We start from the raw sequence: 16,573 nt of genomic DNA, 5'->3' as shown, positions 1-16,573 counted from the left end.
TGGATTATCTTGCAGTTCTTGTGTTCATGGTCTCAGGACTTTGTCATGTTCTCATGGGATTTTGCTTTTCTGGTGCCTTTTTAAAATCATGTTTCATAGTCCTATTTTGTATTGATCTTTTGGAACATTACTTTTTCTTTTAAGAACTTTTTTATATTTTACTTTTTAATAAACTACAAAGACTTCAACCTGTGTCCAGTTTGGTGTTTTCAGCAAAGTGAATCTATTCTGAGGTGCGACAGCAGCTTACAACAGGCAAGTATTTGATACCATCCAGTCCAACCCCATTCTGCCAAGAAGCAGGAATATTGCATTCAAAGCACCCCTGACAGATGGTCATCCAGCCTCTGCTTAAAAGCCTCCAAAGAAGGAGCCTCTACCACACTCCGGGGCAGAGAGTTCCACTGCTGAACAGCTCTCACAGTCAGGAAGTTCTTCCTAATGTTCAGATGGAATCTCTCTTGTAGTTTGAAGCCATTGTTCCGCGTCCTAGTCTCCAAGGAAGCAGAAAACAAGCTTGCTCCCTCCTCCCTGTGGCTTCCTCTCACATATTTATACATGGCTATCATATCTCCTCTCAGCCTTCTCTTCTTCAGGCTAAACATGCCCAGCTCCTTAAGCCGCTCCTCATAGGGCTTGTGCTCCAAACCCTTGATCATTTTAGTCGCCCTCCTCTGGACACATTCCAGCTTGTCAATATCTCTCTTGAATTGTGGTGCCAGAATTGGACACAATATTCCAGGTAAAGTGGTCTAACCAAAGCAGAATAGAGCATGGGTAGCATTACTTCCCTAGATCTAGACACTATGCTCCTCTTGATGCAGGCCAAAATCCCATTGGCTTTTTTTGCCGCCACATCACATTGTTGGCTCATGTTTAACTTGTTGTCCACGAGGACTCCAAGATCTTTTTCACACGTACTGCTCTCGAGCCAGGCATTGTCCCCCATTCTGTATCTTTGCATTTCGTTTTTCCTGCCAAAGTGGAGTATCTTGCATTTGTCACTGTTGAACTTCATTTTGTTAGTTTTGGCCATTTATCTCTCTAATCTCTCAAGATCGTTTTGAATTCTGCTCCTGTCCTCTGGAGTATTGGCTATCCCTCCCAATTTGGTGTCGTCTGCAAACTGGATGATCCTGCCTTCTAGCCCTTCATCTAAGTCATTAATAAAGATGTTGAACAGGACCGGGCCCAGGACGGAACCCTGCGGATGGCACTCCACTTGTCACTTCCTTCCAGGATGAAGAAGAAGCATTATGTGTATACTGCTTTGAGTCCCCCTCGGGGTGAGAAAAGCAGTATACAAATACTGTAAATAAATAAATAAATAAAATTCTCTCCTGATGTTTCACCTGCATCTCCGGCAGGCATCCTCAGAGGTTGTGAGGTCTGTTGGAAACTAGGAAAATGAGGGTAATATATATACATAATGTCCATGGTGGGAGAAAGAACTCTTGTCTGTTTAAGGTAGGTGTGAATGTAGTAATTGGCCACCTTGATTAACAATTAATAGCCTGGCAGTTTTCAACGTCTGGCTTCTTACTGCCTGGGGGAATCCTTTGATGGGAGGTTATTAGCTGGCCCTGATTGTTTCTTGTCTGGAATTCCCATGTTGTTCTTTATTTGCTTTATGTATTTGTGGGCCAGAGGTTTAGCACAGCTGATAAATCATCAGCAATTATAAGATCTATCAACCAAAAGGTGGCAAGTTCAAAGCCCCAGGTTGGCGTGAGCTGCCAACTGTCAGCCTAGCTCATTATTTACCTGAGCTTTAGCTGCGATTAGAGAAATAAGGTACCGCTAAAAGTGGGACAGGTGTTTTATGCCATAAAGAAGATCAGAAAATGCTGGGCGATCAAAAGGAAGGAGGAAGTCCTGACAGCTCGTCACAGAGGATAGAGGAACAGCACCCCTTGGACTCAAGCCCATGGCACCAAAAACAGCTGAAACAAACCCCCTCCTTCTGTTCTGTCTGTGTATTGTCTATACAAAGTGGCAATGAATGTTTGCTGCGTATGTGTACTGTGATCCGCCCTGAGTCCCCTTCAAGGTGAGAAGGGCAGAATATAAAGTGTTGTTGTTATTATTATTATTATGATTGTTGTTGTTGTTAAGGTTTTAGCATTTTTTTCATACCAATAGCCATAGTTTGTTCATTTTCATGGTTTCTTCCTTTCTATTGACATTGACCACATGGCTTCTCTTGTGTAGCATGAATTGATAGTTATGAGAGTGGTCCAGCATTTCTGTGTTTCAAATAATATGCTGTGTCCAGGTTGGTTCATCAGGTGTTCTGCTATGGCTGACTTCTCTGGTTGCCTTCCATGTTCCTTGATTTGTGTCTGGGCAATGCTGCTGCATTTGGGGGTCCCTATGTAAACTTGTCCACAGCTGCATGCTATATGGGAGACTCTTGCAGAAGTGAGAGGATCCCTCTTGTCTTTTGCTGAACATAGCATTTGTTGGATTTTCTTAGTGGGTCTGTAGATTGCTTCTAGGTTGTGTTTCTTCATCAGCTTCCCTAGTTTCCAACAAACCTCACAACCTCTGAAGATGCCTGGCATAGATGCAGGCGAAATGTCAGGAGTGAATACTGCTGAAACATGGCCAGTGTTGGGGTTCAGCCTGAGTTTGAACTTGAACCTGATTCTCTGTTTGTTCCTCCTGATGCTAATGAAAATATATTTACTGATGCTAATGAAAATGTACTTCCTGATGCTAATGAAAATGTACTTCCTGATGCTAATGAAAATGTACTTCTTGATGTCAATGCTCCTGAAATTATTGAAGAAGAAACTTCTGTAGATTTGGAAAATGAAAGTACCAGTGTTCATGAGAATGTTTCAGAGGGAAGCCATGACCTTTCACTCCCTTCTGCACCTGGGAACCTTCATGAGAATAGAAGGGGCCAGATCTGGCAAGACAGGAGTAAATCACTCAGCTTGCGAAGGTCTTCCCGATTAAAAGAAATACAAACAACAGCTTCAAAGCAGGGAGGTGTTTCACGAAACCAATTCCTCGGCTTTAAGTGCCTTTCGCCGGGCTGACTTTCTCAGTTCAGGCATCGTTTTAGATTGATGAAGACCTTGGCAGTTCTCCCGGTTTCCCTGGCCATCGTCTTGAAAGATTTCTAGGACACCAAGTACGGTTATTGGATTGCTAACAGGTTCCAGTATTTTACAGTGTGGCTTTGGGTTTTGATCTTGTTCATGGAAATTCATGTTTGCTGATTTTGCTGTGGCATTTGACTTTGCATTTTTCCTTTATTTTGTAACCATTTTTCTTCAATAAAAAAGGATTGTTTTTTCACAGTCAAGTGTGGTGGATAGTTATCTTAGGGCCTCGTTTCCTGCTCTGGATTGCAACAGCCATACAGCCTGGAAAACACACAACAACCCAGTGATTCCGGCCATGAAAGCCTTCGATAACACAGAAATGAATGTTTTAATAATTGATTTAATTAACTGTTTTAACTGTAATTTTTATTTATAAATTTGCATGATGGTATCAAATACTTGCCTGTTGTAAGCTGCTGTCGCACCTCAGAATAGATTCACTTTGCTGAAAACACCAAACTGGACACAGGTTGAAGTCTTTGTAGTGTATTAAAAAGTAAAATATAAAAAAGTTCTTAAAAGAAAAAGTAATGTTCCAAAAGATCAATACAAAATAGGACTATGAAACATGATTTTAAAAAGGCACCAGAAAAGCAAAATCCCATGAGAACATGACAAAGTCCTGAGACCATGAACACAAGAACTGCAAGATAATCCAGGCAAACTAGCACAAGTTTCTTGGCTCAAACTACAAGAGAGGAGATTCCATCTGAACATGAGGAAGAACTTCCTGACTGTGAGAGCCGTTCAGCAGTGGAACTCTCTGCCCCGGAGTGTGGTGGAGGCTCCTTCTGAAGCTTTTAAACAGGGGCTGGATGGCCATCTGTCAGGGGTGATTTGAATGCAATATTCCTGCTTCTTGGCAGGGGGTTGGACTGGATGGCCCATGAGGTCTCTTCCAACTCTTTGATTCTATGATTCTAAGTGAAAAGATACTCTGACAAAGGTTTGTTTTCAAACACTCTGTTTAATACCCTTTGGAAAACATGAAAGCATTTCTTTGGCCTTGTCGCACCTTCTTCCTGTTAGCTATTCTCACACTCCTTCGAACTCTGAATTCCAAACGATCAGCCCGATCTAAGGTTCCCTTTTTGTCAAGGCCAGGCTGCTTGTTAGTCTCAGACCGAATGCCTTCCTGCTTACTATCAGGCTGAGAACTGTCCTCCTTTTCTGAGTCACTTTGCACCTGGCTAGTTTCAGTATCAACAACATCATTCCCTGCTGTGGGAAACTGAACTTGCACACCCTGTTCCTCATTGTCTACAACAGGGACATCTTGAACCTGATTGTGAACCTGAATCCCATCATCCTAATCAGAATCACCTTGAGATCCCATCAGAGCAACAACAGCATCACTCTGTGGCTCCAGCTGAGTCACAACAGCTTCCCTGAGCTCAGGGGTGAGAAGGACGGGATACAAATATGCGAAATAAACAGACCTCTGGAGGATTGCTATACATAGAAGTAGAAGAACCAGGAATTATTCTGTAGGTATGGAGAGGAGCCGACCAAGGGCAAGATGGATGGCATCCTTGAAGTGACTGGACTCATGGACTGACCTTGAAGGAGCTGGGGGTGGTGACGGCCGACAGGGAGCGCTGGCGTGGGCTGGTCCATGAGGTCACGAAGAGTCGGAGACGACTGAACGGATGAACATGGAGCTATAGAATCAACGTGATGATCTCTCCAGTATTAGAGCAAGGAGAAGTGCAAGAGAGGTTGTCGTCAGGGAATGTGCAGGCGCCATTGGAAGAGTCACCATCTCCAAGAAGATCTCCTGCACAACTCTCCTGGTATTTATAGGGTTTCTCTCTTCTGTGATCCATTCCATGCCTTATGAGACTTCTCTTTTTAGTAAAGCCTTTCCCACACTCTGGGCATTTATATGGCTTCTCCCCTGTGTGGGTTTTTTTGTGCCTACTGAGGGCACTGTTATGATGAAAGCTTTTCCCACAGTCCAGGCATTTGTATGGTTTCTCTTCTGTGTGGCTATCCTGGTGATTTTTCAGAACTGATTTGTACCTGAAACTCTTTCCACACTCCAGGCACTGATAGGGCTTCTCTCCTCTATGAATCATTCCATGCCCTACGAGACTTCTCTTTTGAGTAAAGCATTTCCCACACTCCAGGCATTGATATGGTTTCTCTCCTGTGTGGGTCTTCTGGTGTCGACTGAGAGCTCCGTTATTATGAAAGCTTTTCCCACAATCGAGGCATTTATATGATTTCTCTGCTGTGTGCCTAGCCTGGTGATTCTTAAGCACCGATTTCAAGCTGAACCCCTTCCCACACTCCAAGCATTGATAGGATTTGTCGCCTCTGTGAATCATTCCATGCCCTACAAGGCTTCTCTTTTGAGTAAAGCATTTCCCACAATCCAGGCATTGATATGGTTTCTCTCCCGTGTGGGTCTTCTGGTGTCGACTGAGAGCTCTGTTAAGATGAAAGCTTTTCCCACAATCCAGACATTTGTATGGTTTCTCTTCTTTATGCCTAACCTGGTGATTTTTAAGGACTGATTTCGAGCTGAAACTCTTCCCACACTCTGGGCATTGATAGGGCTTCTCTCCCGTATGGGTTTTCTGGTGTGTAATGAGGGAGTCGTTGTGATCAAAGCTTTTCCCACAATCCAGACATCTGTATTGTTTATGTCTAACCTGGTGATTCTTAAGGAGTGATCTGTAGCTGAAACCCTTCCCACACTGCAGGCATTTATAGGGTTTCTCTCCAGTGTGGATCTTCTGGTGTCGACGGAGAGCTCCGTTATTATGGAAGCTTTTCCCACAATCGAGGCATTTGTATGATTTCTCTGCGGTGTGCCTAGCCTGGTGATTATTAAGCACTGATTTCAAGCTGAACCCCTTCCCACACTCCAAGCATTGATAGGGTTTCTCTCCTCTGTGAATCATTCCATGCCCTATGAGGCTTCTCTTTTGAGTAAAGCATTTCCCACACTCCAGGCATTGATATGGTTTCTCTCCCGTGTGGGTTTTCTGGTGTCGACTGAGAGCTCCGTTAAGATGAAAGCTTTTCCCACAATCCAGACATTTGTATGGTTTCTCTTCTTTATGCCTAACCTGGTGATTTTTAAGGACTGATTTGTAGCTGAAACTTTTCCCACACTCCAGGCACTTGTATGGTTTCTCTTCTTTATGCCTAACCTGGTGATGTTTAAGGACTGATTTGTAGCTGAAACTCTTTCCACACTCCAGGCACTTGTATGGTTTCTCTCCAGTGTGGGTTTTCTGGTGTGTGGTGAGGGATCCATTATAATGAAAGCTTTCCCCACAATCCAGACATTTGTATGGTTTCTCTTCTTTATGACTAACCTGGTGATTTTTAAGGACTGATTTCAAATTGAAATTCTTCCCACACTCCGGGCATTGATAGGGTTTTTCTCCTTTGTGATTCATATCATGCCCTACGAGACTTGTCTTGTTAATAAAGCATTTTCCAGACTCTGGGCATTTATATGGTTTCTCTACCGTATTGGTTTTCTGGTGTCGGGTGAGGTCTTGGATTGGCAATTCAGAGATGTCAGCAGGGCACGGAGTCCTTCTATCTTCTTTTGCTTCCATTTTCATGCTCTCCTCTTTGTCCTCTTCACATTTCTCTGTTTGCAGTAATGCATCACATTGCATTTGTCCATTTTCACTCTCCTGCCCACCAACACCTTGAAAGAAGAGACAGAAACAGTAAAAAAGGAATGAAAAAAGAGAGCATGAAATCAGCCAAATACCACAAATGCTATGAGAGAGAATGAGAAGGAAGATAAGAATTCTTGCTATGGAGAACTATCTTTATCCACATTGGGTTGTTGTAGGTTTTTCAGGCTATATGGCCATGTTCTAGAAGCATTCTCTCCTGATGTTTCGCCTGCATCTATGGCAAGCATCCTCAGAGGTTGTGAGGTCTTTGAGGATGCCTGCCATAGATGCAGGCAAAATGTCAGGATATAATGCTTCTAGAAAATGGTCATACAGCCCGAAAAACCTACAACAACACAGGTACCTAAATTTCCTATTTGACAGGTGCAACTGTCTTTCAGACTGCATAGGTTGACAGCAAGCTAGACTAATGGCCGGAAACTCACTCAGACCCGGGCTGGCTTCGAACTCATGACCTCTCGGTCAGTAGTGATTTAATGCAGCTGGCTAATGCAGCCCGCTCAACCGAGTACTCTGCTATACATTCATGGGGAGGGTCTTTTGTTAGTCCTAGAATCCTAGACTTGGAAGAGACATCGTGGGCCATCCAGTCCAACCCCATTCTGCCAAGAAGCAGGAAAAGCACATTCAAAGCATCCCTGACAGATGGCCATTCAGCCTCTACTTAAAAGCCTCCAAAGAAGGAGCCTCCACCACACTCCAGGGCAGATAGTTCCACTACTGAACAGCTCTCTCTCACAGTCAGGAAGTTCTTCCTCATGCTCAGGTGGAATCTCCTTTCCTGTCTGGGTTGTTGTAAGTTTTCTGGGCTGTATGGCAATGTTCCAGATTCCAGAAGCATTCTCTCCTGATGTTTCACCTGCATCTATGGCAAGCATCTTCAGAGGTTAAGACCTCACAACCACTGAGGATGCTTTCCATAGATGCAGGCGAAACATCAGGAGAGAATGCTTCTAGAACATGGCCATACAGCCTGAAAACCTACAACAACCCAGCAATTCCAGCCATGAAAGCCTTCGACAATACATCTATTCACATTGATTTCAAATGAATTCTTGCTATGGAGGAGAGCGCCATCCAAGTCATGGGGAACACATGGTCTTTTGGACGTTGTTGGGTATCATCTGCACTGGAGGATGACATGACAAAGATATCTGAGAGCAAAATATTAATCGGCATGTTCAAGTAAACATTGAGTGTCCCTTTACAAGAAATGATTCAGAGGGGAATCCTTTCTTACTACTCTGATCAGAAACCAGAGGTACTGGACACAGGTGAGTCATGACAATGAATTTATGCAGCAACACTGTAGAAACACAGACATGTGCCTTTCATCTCAAGAACAGAGAAGCATCCCGAGCTCTGAAGATCACCTGGGAAGGAATCCCACTGGAGCATTGCAGCGCACCCAAATACCTGGGAGTCACTCTGGACTGTGCTCTTACCTACAAGAAGCACTGCCTGAACATCAAGCAAAAAGTGGGTGCTAGAAACAATATCATACAAAAGCTGACTGGCACAACCTGGGGATCACAACCAGATACAGTGAAGACATCTACCCTTGTGCTGTGCTACTCTGCTGCTGAGTATGTATGCCCAGTGTGGAACACATCTCACCACACTAAAGCAGTGGATGTGGCTCTTAATGAGACATGCCACATTATCACGGGGTGTCTGCACCCTACACCACTGGAGAAATTACACTGCTTAGCCGGTATTGCACCACCTGACATCCGCCGGGAAGTAGCAGCCAATAGTGAAAGGACCAAGGCAGAGACATCTCCAGCTCATCCGCTTTTTGGGTATCAGCCAGCACGCCAACAACTTAAATCTAGACATAGTTTTCTAAGATCTACAGAGACACTAGCTGGAACACCTCAGCAAGCAAGAGTCCAAAAGTGGCAGGCTCAAACCCAGCACCTTAACCAATGGCTGATACCAAATGAGAGACTCCCTCCTGGGCACACAGAAGACTGGGCGACTTGGAAGGCATTGAACAGACTGCGCTCTGGCACCACAAGATGCAGGGCCAACCTTCAGAAATGGGGCCACAAAGTAGAATCCTCGACATGCGAGTGTGGAGAAGAACAAACCACTGACCACCTGCTGCAATGCAACCTGAGCCCTGCCACATGCACCATGGAGGACCTTCTTGCGGCAACACCGGAAGCACTCCAAGTGGCCAGATACTGGTCAAAGGACATTTAACCAGCTACCAAACTCACAAGTTGTGTATTTTTCTGTTTGTTTGCTTTGTTCTGTTAGAAATGTAATATAATGGACTGGTTGCTCTGACACGACTAATAAATAAGTAGAAACAAACAGGTGGAAATTCCTAAACTGATGTTTATGACCAAGGGGCAGAGGGATCCTTACCGAAAGAAACCACCATCTGATAGTTCTCCTTTGTGACCTCCTTGTACAGGACCTGTTGATCTGGATCCAGCAGAGCCCACTCAGCATCACTGAAAGTTACAGCCACATCTTCAAAAGTCACCTGGAAAGAAGAGATTTCGGCAATGCAGATTAAGAATGCTCCTTCTACTGCTAAGAAGAATCTGATGCTGAGGTGTCGGCGGTGGCTGGGAGGACCTTTGTGCAACTGAGACTTGCAACTGTACATCAAGAAGTCTGACTTGACTATGGTGGTCCACGCCTTAGTTACCTCAAGATTGGATTACTGCAATGCATTCTACATGGGGCTGCCCCTGAAGACAGTCCTGAAACCACAGTTAGTGCAAAGATCAGCGGCCATGTTGATAACTGGAGCGAACTACAGGGAGTGGTCCAGTTATCCACTGGCTGCCGATAACTTTCCGGTCCCAATTCAAGGTGCAGGTTATCACCTGTAAAGGCCTACATGGTTCAGGACCAGGTTATATTCATGACCGTATATTTCTCTATGAACCTAAACGATCTCTAAGATCTTCTGGGAAGGCCCTTCTCTTGCTTCCACCCCCATCACAAATGCGGCTGGTGGGGAGGAGAGAGAGGGCCTTCTCAGTGGTGGCCCACTGGCTCTGGAATTCTCTTCCCAGGGAGATTAGACTGGTACCCACCTTGTCCACCTTCCGGAAAGAACGTAAGATGTGGATGTTCCATTGTGCCTTCGACTATATAGTTCCCCAAGTAATTCAGTCTCCAAATTTGATCCACTGGTTGGATCTCACCTGGAAAAACACTGTGTCTAACTCTGGGCATCACCACTTAAAAGAGATATTGACCGGAAGGTGTCCAGAGGGCAACTAAAGGACTGGAGACTATGAATCCCTATGAGGAGTGTCTTAAAGAGCGGGGTCTGTTTAGCCTGCAGAAGGGAAGGTTGAGAGGAGACATGAGATTCATATATAAATATGCTAAAGGACGTCATAAGGAAGAGGGAGCAGCCTTGTTTTCTGCTGCCCTGGAGACTAGGGCTCAGAGCAACGGGGTCAAATGACAGGAAAGGAGAATCCATCTGAACGTTAGGAAGAACTTCCTGACTAAGAAGAGCTGTTCAACAGTGGAACTCTCTGCCTCAGAGTGTGGTGGAAGCTCCTTCTTTGGAGGCTTTTAAACAGAGGCTGGATGGCCATCTGTCAGGGATACTCTGATTGTGCTTTTATTGCATGACAGGAGGTTGGACTAGATGGCCCATGTGGTCTTTTATTTATTTATTTACAACATTTATATGCCACCCTTCTCACCCCAAAGGGGACTCAGAGCGGCTTGCAAGTAATATGTAAACACAATATGTAAATATTTCCAACTCTATGATTTTTTTACCTGATCAGAAGCCATTTGTCTTGCACCACAAAGAGATGAACCATGACTTCTCCCCAGCATCCTTGGCTCATCTCCTGTGAAATACCAAAGAAGGGAGAGGAAGATTAATTTCTTTGGGTTGTTGTAAGTTTTTTCGGGCTATATGGCCATGTTCTAGAGGTATTCTCTTCTGACATTTCACCTGCAGGATTCAAAACCATCTTGACAGATTACAGAGATGGGCCAAAACTAACAAAATGAAGTTCAACAGGGACAAATGCAAGATACTCCACTTTGGCAGGAAAATCAAATGCAAAGAGACAGAATGGGGGACAATGCCTGGCTCGAGAGCAGTACGTGGGAAAAAGGTCTTGGAGTCTTCGTGGACAACAAGTTAAACATGAGCCAACAATGTGATGTGGCGGCAAAAAAAGCCAATGGGATTTTGGCCTGCATCAATAGGAGCATAGTGTCCAGATCCAGGGAAGTCACGCTACCCCTCTATTCTGCTTTGGTTAGACCACACCTGGAATATTGTGTCCAATTCTGGGCACCACAATTGAAGAGAGATATTGACAAGCTGGAATTTGTCCAGAGGAGGGCGACTAAAATGATCAAGGGTCTGGAGAACAAGCCCTATGAGGAGCGGCTTAAGGAGCTGGGCATGTTTAGCCTGAAGAAGAGAAGGCTGAGAGGGGATATGATAGCCATGTATAAATACGTGAGAGGAAGCCACAGGGAGGAGGGAGCAAGCTTGTTTTGTGCTTCCTTGGAGACTAGGACGTGGAACAATGGCTTCAAACTACAAGAGAGGAGATTCCACCTGAACACGAGGAAAAACTTCCTGACTGTGAGAGCCGTTCAGCAGTGGAACTCTCTGCCCCGGAGTGTGGTGGAGGCTCCTTTTTTGGAAGCTTTTAAACAGAGGCGGGAGGGCCATCTGCCAGGGGTGCTTTGAATGCAATATTCCTGCTTCTTGGCAGAATGGGGTTGGACTGGATGGCCCATGAGGTCTCTTCCAACTCTTTGATTCTATTATTCTATGATTCTATATTATTAAAAGTCATATTTGAAATGAAACATGAATTTTATCTGCTTGGGAAGCCGATAGCAAAATCCAGTTGTCACAAGGACAGGGATATATACATTGGCTGCAGTTACATTTAAAATTGTACTCCTTCTGAGTTACATACCAATTCAACTTAAGAACACACCTATAGAACCTATCTTCTACATAACTTGGAGGCTGCCTGTACATTCTTAAAACTGTTCTTAAAATATTTTAATAAAATAACAATGGAAACATGTATTTGGGGACATAACAGTAGACCCAAAATTTGGGGGACTCCTGAGAGCAAGGGACCAAGCGAATAAGGACATCTTACCGAGTGGAGACTCTCCTCTGTTGTCCTCTAGTTCAATCCACCTGGAAGGGAACCCCTGGGTGGTATCCCATGGGGCCTCCTGGGTCTGAAGGATCTCTTTCTCCTGCAATGCCTTCTCATTTTCGGCCCAACTCAAGAGGAAGCCTTCTGCCAAGGCCACGGCCTGGGAGCTGGTCTCTGCCCCACATTCCCTGACCCAGCACTCCATCTCCGCAGGAAGGATGGCCAGGAACTGCTCCAGGATGACCAGGTCCAGCATCTCCGCCTTGGAGTGTTCCTCAGGCTTCAGCCACAGGCGGCAGAGAGAGTGGAGGCGGCTGCAGACCTCTCGGGGCCCCAAGGCCTCCTGGAAGCGGAAGCACCGGAAGCGTTGGCCCTGAAGATCTGCGCTGAAGGCCTTCTCATTTTGGCCATCCTGACCCATTCTGTCTGGGAACCCCACACTTCTCCTGCCCCACATTTCATGGGGCTTTCTTCCCCCTTCAGGGCTGGTCTGGTTTGGATGCTTCATCTTCACTCTGGGCTCCATCTGGGCTGAAGAATCCCTTCCCTTCTCCATCTGATTATGCCATGAAGCAAAGATTACAGAATAAATATGGGGAGATCAAGTCCAGGTTAACAGATTAACATGAACCAACAATGTGATGTGGTGGCAAAAAAAGCCAATGGGATTTTGGCCTGCATCAAGAGGAGCATAGTGTCTAGATCTAAGGAAGTCATGCTACCCCTCTATTCTGCTTTGGTTAGACCACATCTGGAATATTGTGTCCAATTCTGGGCACCACAATTCAAGAGAGATATTGACAAGCTGGAATGTGTCCAGAGGAGGGCGACTAAAATGATCAAGGGTCTGGAGAACAAGCCCTATGAGGAGCGGCTTAAGGAGCTGGGCATGTTTAGCCTGAAGAAGAGAAGGCTGAGAGGAGATATGATAGCCATGTATAAATATGTGAGAGGAAGCCACAGGGAGGAGGGAGCAAGCTTGTCTTCTGCTTCCCTGGAGACTAGGACGCGGAACAATGGCTTCAAAGTACAAGAGAGGAGATTCCATCTGAACATGAGGAAGAACTTCCTGACTGTGAGAGACGTTCAGGAGTGGAACTCTCTGCCTCAGAGTGGTGGAGGCTCCTTCTTTGGAAGCTTTTAAACAGAGGCTGGATGGCCATCTGTCAGGGGTGATTTGAATGCAATATTCCTGCTTCTTGGCAGAATGGGGTTGGACTGGATGGCCCATGAGGTCTCTTCCAACTCTTTGATTCTATGATTCTGGAGAACAAGCCCTATGAGGAGTCACACTCGTTCCAGTTTGGAGTACTGGTTAAAAGTGCTGGAAGGGAAACTGGGGGATGCAGCCTGGCCTGTTTCATCACTATAGCCCTGTTGTGCAAGCTGGGGCTGGGGTTCATAATCTGGCTCATCAATGGCATAAAACTGGACTGGTCACTCTCTTTCTGCAACAGAGGATTGCAAGGGCAGACCTTCTTTGAACCATCTGGACCTGAACGAATCATAGAATTCTAGAGTTGGAAGAGACCTCATGGGCCATCCAGTCCAACCCCATTCTGACAAGAAGCAGGAAAATCGCATTCAAAGCATCCCCGACAGATGGCCATCCAGCCTCTGTTTAAAAGCTTCCAAAGAAGGAGCCTCTACCACACTCTGGGGAAGAGAGTTCCACTGCTGAACAGCTCTCACAGTCAGGAAGTTCTTCTTCATGTTCAGGTGGAATCTCCTTTCCTGTAGTTTGAAGCCATTGCTCCATTGTGTCCTAGTCTCCAGGGCAGCAGAAAACAAGCTTGCTCCCTCTTCCCTATGACTTCCCCTCACGTGGCTATCATGTCTCCTCTCAGCCTTCTCTAAACGGGACCGTGCTCCCATCAAGATTATTAAGATCGTCTGGAGAGGCCCTGCTCTCGGTCCCACCGGCCTCACAAGTGCGTCTGGTGGGGACGAGGGACAGGGCCTTCTTGGTGGTGGCCCCGTGACTCTCTGGAACTCTCTCCCACCGGAGATCAGAACCGCCCCTTCTATCCTGACTTTTAGGAAACAGTGAAGACGTGGTTATGGAGACAGGCTTTTGATGAGTGAGACAACACCCTAAGACATGGATGGAAGATGATGTATAATTGTTTTTTAGTATGACGACTGACCACTGTAGTTTTGGATATATTTGTTGTTTTAATGTGTTATTGTAATAAGAACTATGATGTTTTTACCGATTGTATGTGTTTTTATGGTTGGAAACCGGTCTGAGTCCCTCAAAGGAGGTGAGAAGGTTGGTATATAAAACTCTGAAATAAATAATAATAATAATAATTCTCTTTCCTTCTCTTTTGCAGGCTAAACATGCCCAGCTCTTTAAGCCGCTCCTCATAGGGTTTGTTCTCCAGACCCTTGAACGTTTTAGTCACCCTCCTCTGGACACATTCCAGCTCTTCAATTGCGGTGCCCAGAATTGGACACAGTATTCCAGAACTATGACTTGGTTGCCTTTCGGTCACTAGTAGGTGACCGAAGGTTTCAGACCAGACATGGGCCAACTTGGGCTTCCAGGTGTTTTGGACTTCAACTCCCACCATTCCTAACTGCCTACCGGCAGTTAGGAATGGTGGGAGTTGAAGTCCAAAACACCTGGAGGGCCCAAGTTGGCCCATGTCTGGTTTAGAAGCTGTGGGTCAACCAGAATAAGATGGGGGCCCATGTGTCCTGAGGCTCCCCCTCCCTCCTGGACAGGGATACTGGGAGGTGTAGTCCAAAACCCAGTCCTTTCCTCCCCCTTCCCTTCTTCCCAGTGGTAGCCTTGCCTTTCCTCCTTGCCTCCTAGATGAGTAATCAATGGGAGTAGGGGAGGTCTCCCCATCTTCCTTCCTCCCTTCCTTTTGCTCTGCTTCACGCCCTTTTTTCCTTGCAGATCCTGCACCCCAAAGACGTGGGAAACCCCCAAACCCCAAAGACGTGGAAAGAGGGCTCACCCATTGATCTAGGAGAGGGAAAAGGACAGGCTTCCCTCTTTCCTGGGTCCAGGTGGCTCTTTCTCGAGGAAGTGGGAGGGGGCTCGCCCTCGTAAGACACGCCCCTTCCCCTCCCTTCCTTGCTTTGATTGGTTCATAGACTCATAGCCTTGCAAGAGACCACAAGGGCCATCCAGCTCACCCTCTACTCTAGGCCTGGGCAAACTTCTTTCAAATTTGATTTTTTTATTATTATTATTATTTAAGTAAACATACATTTGCAAGTGTTTGTTGCATATAGTGCAATACTTTCTATCTATTAATGTTCTATAATCCTTTATCTCATAGTATTTTTCTATTAAGGGGTGACAGTCTACTATCTAAATACAGGGTTAGTCAAAATGCATAGGCCAATAAGCCATTCAATTGAATGGCTTATTGGCCTATGCATTTTGACTAACCCTGTATTACATAAAAAGATATCATAGATTCTTACTTTGCATCCACTTCTTCCTTGTCTACAGTCTTATAGGATCCTCTATATACATTTTTAATTTAGCTTTACATTAAGGTGTTGAATCATTGGTTGCCATTCATTAACGAAGTTGTCTAGTATTGTATTGTCGAAGTAGGGAGTAGCGATGGGGAGCCCTCTCAGCCCAGTCATAGCTAACTTCTACATGGAACACTTTGAAGAACAAGCTCTGGAGACAGCAACCAAAAAGCCCATGATATGGTTCAGATATGTGGATGACACCTTCACCATTTGGAGCCACGGAGAAGAAGAACTCAACAGGTTCCTGGACCATCTGAACAGCATCCACCCAAACATCCAGTTCACCATGGAAAAAGAAAATGAAGGGAGACTGCCTTTTCTAGATGTCCTAGTCATCCGCAAACCAGATCAACAATTGGGTCACACTGTCTACAGAAAACCCACACACACACAGATAGATATCTACATAGAAACTCCAACCATCACCCAAGTCAAAAAAAGAAGCCCAATTAAAGCCTTGGCAGACCGTGCAAAAAGAATCTGCGAACCCCACCTCCTCCAAGATGAACTGAACCACCTCAACTGGGCTCTCCAGGCCAATGGAGACTCCACCTCAGACATCAGAAGAGCTGCAAGACCAAGAACAAGCCACAAGAGTAAAGATGAAGATCCAACCAGAGGAAAAGTGTTCCTGCCATACATCAAGGGAACCACTGACCGCAGAGGGAAGCTGATGAGGAAACACAACATACAAACAATCTACAGACCCACCAAGAAAATCCAACAAATGCTACGTTCAGCAAAGGACAAGAGGGATCCTCTCACCTCTGCAGGAGTCTACCGTATACCATGCAGCTGTGGACAAGTCTACAGAGGGACCACCAAACGCAGCATTGCCCAGACACGCATCAAGGAACATGAAAGGCACTGCAGACTCCTTCAACCAGAGAAGTCAGCCATAGCAGAGCACCTGATGAACCAACCTGGACACAGCATATTATTTGAGAACACAGAAATGCTGGACCACTTTCACAACCACCATGTCAGACTACACAGAGAAGCCATTGAAATCCACAAACATGTGGACAATTTCAACAGAAAGGAAGAAACCATGAAAATGAACAAAATCTGGCTACTAGTATTTAAAAAATTCTAAAATTGCAACAGCAAAACAGCAGAGAGGAAATAGCCAGGGACATCTAATCACCTTTCA

General features: G+C 45.4%; 1 protein-coding gene across 1 annotated transcript; it reads right to left on the bottom strand.

The window, feature by feature from the left end:
• Nucleotides 1-4,063: 4,063 nt before the first annotated feature.
• Nucleotides 4,064-14,994, bottom strand: LOC132765286 (zinc finger protein 420-like). Its single transcript, XM_060759554.2, has 5 exons — nt 14,886-14,994; nt 11,914-12,472; nt 10,550-10,623; nt 9,161-9,281; nt 4,064-6,789 (listed from the first exon to the last, which is right to left on the bottom strand). Exons 2-5 carry the CDS (start codon nt 12,470-12,472, stop codon nt 4,778-4,780), a joined length of 2,766 nt encoding a protein of 921 aa, XP_060615537.2. The 5' UTR covers nt 14,886-14,994; the 3' UTR covers nt 4,064-4,777.
• Nucleotides 14,995-16,573: the final 1,579 nt, after the last annotated feature.

Source organism: Anolis sagrei, chromosome 2 (genome assembly GCF_037176765.1).
Source record: "Anolis sagrei isolate rAnoSag1 chromosome 2, rAnoSag1.mat, whole genome shotgun sequence".
In the NCBI taxonomy this organism is placed as follows: Eukaryota; Metazoa; Chordata; class Lepidosauria; order Squamata; family Dactyloidae; genus Anolis; species Anolis sagrei.
This window is presented reverse-complemented; position numbering and strand designations above follow the sequence as displayed.

Coding starts and splice junctions, on each gene's coding strand:
- LOC132765286 (XM_060759554.2), bottom strand. CDS start 12,472: ATGGAGAAGGGAAGGGATTCTTCAGCCCAGATGGAGCCCAGAGTGAAG. Junction 9,282..10,549: donor GACAAATGGCTTCTGATCAG/GTAAAAAAATCA, acceptor TCTTCTTTCCAG/GTGACTTTTGAAGATGTGGC. Junction 6,790..9,160: donor TCAGATGGTGGTTTCTTTCG/GTAAGGATCCCT, acceptor TCTTCTTTCAAG/GTGTTGGTGGGCAGGAGAGT.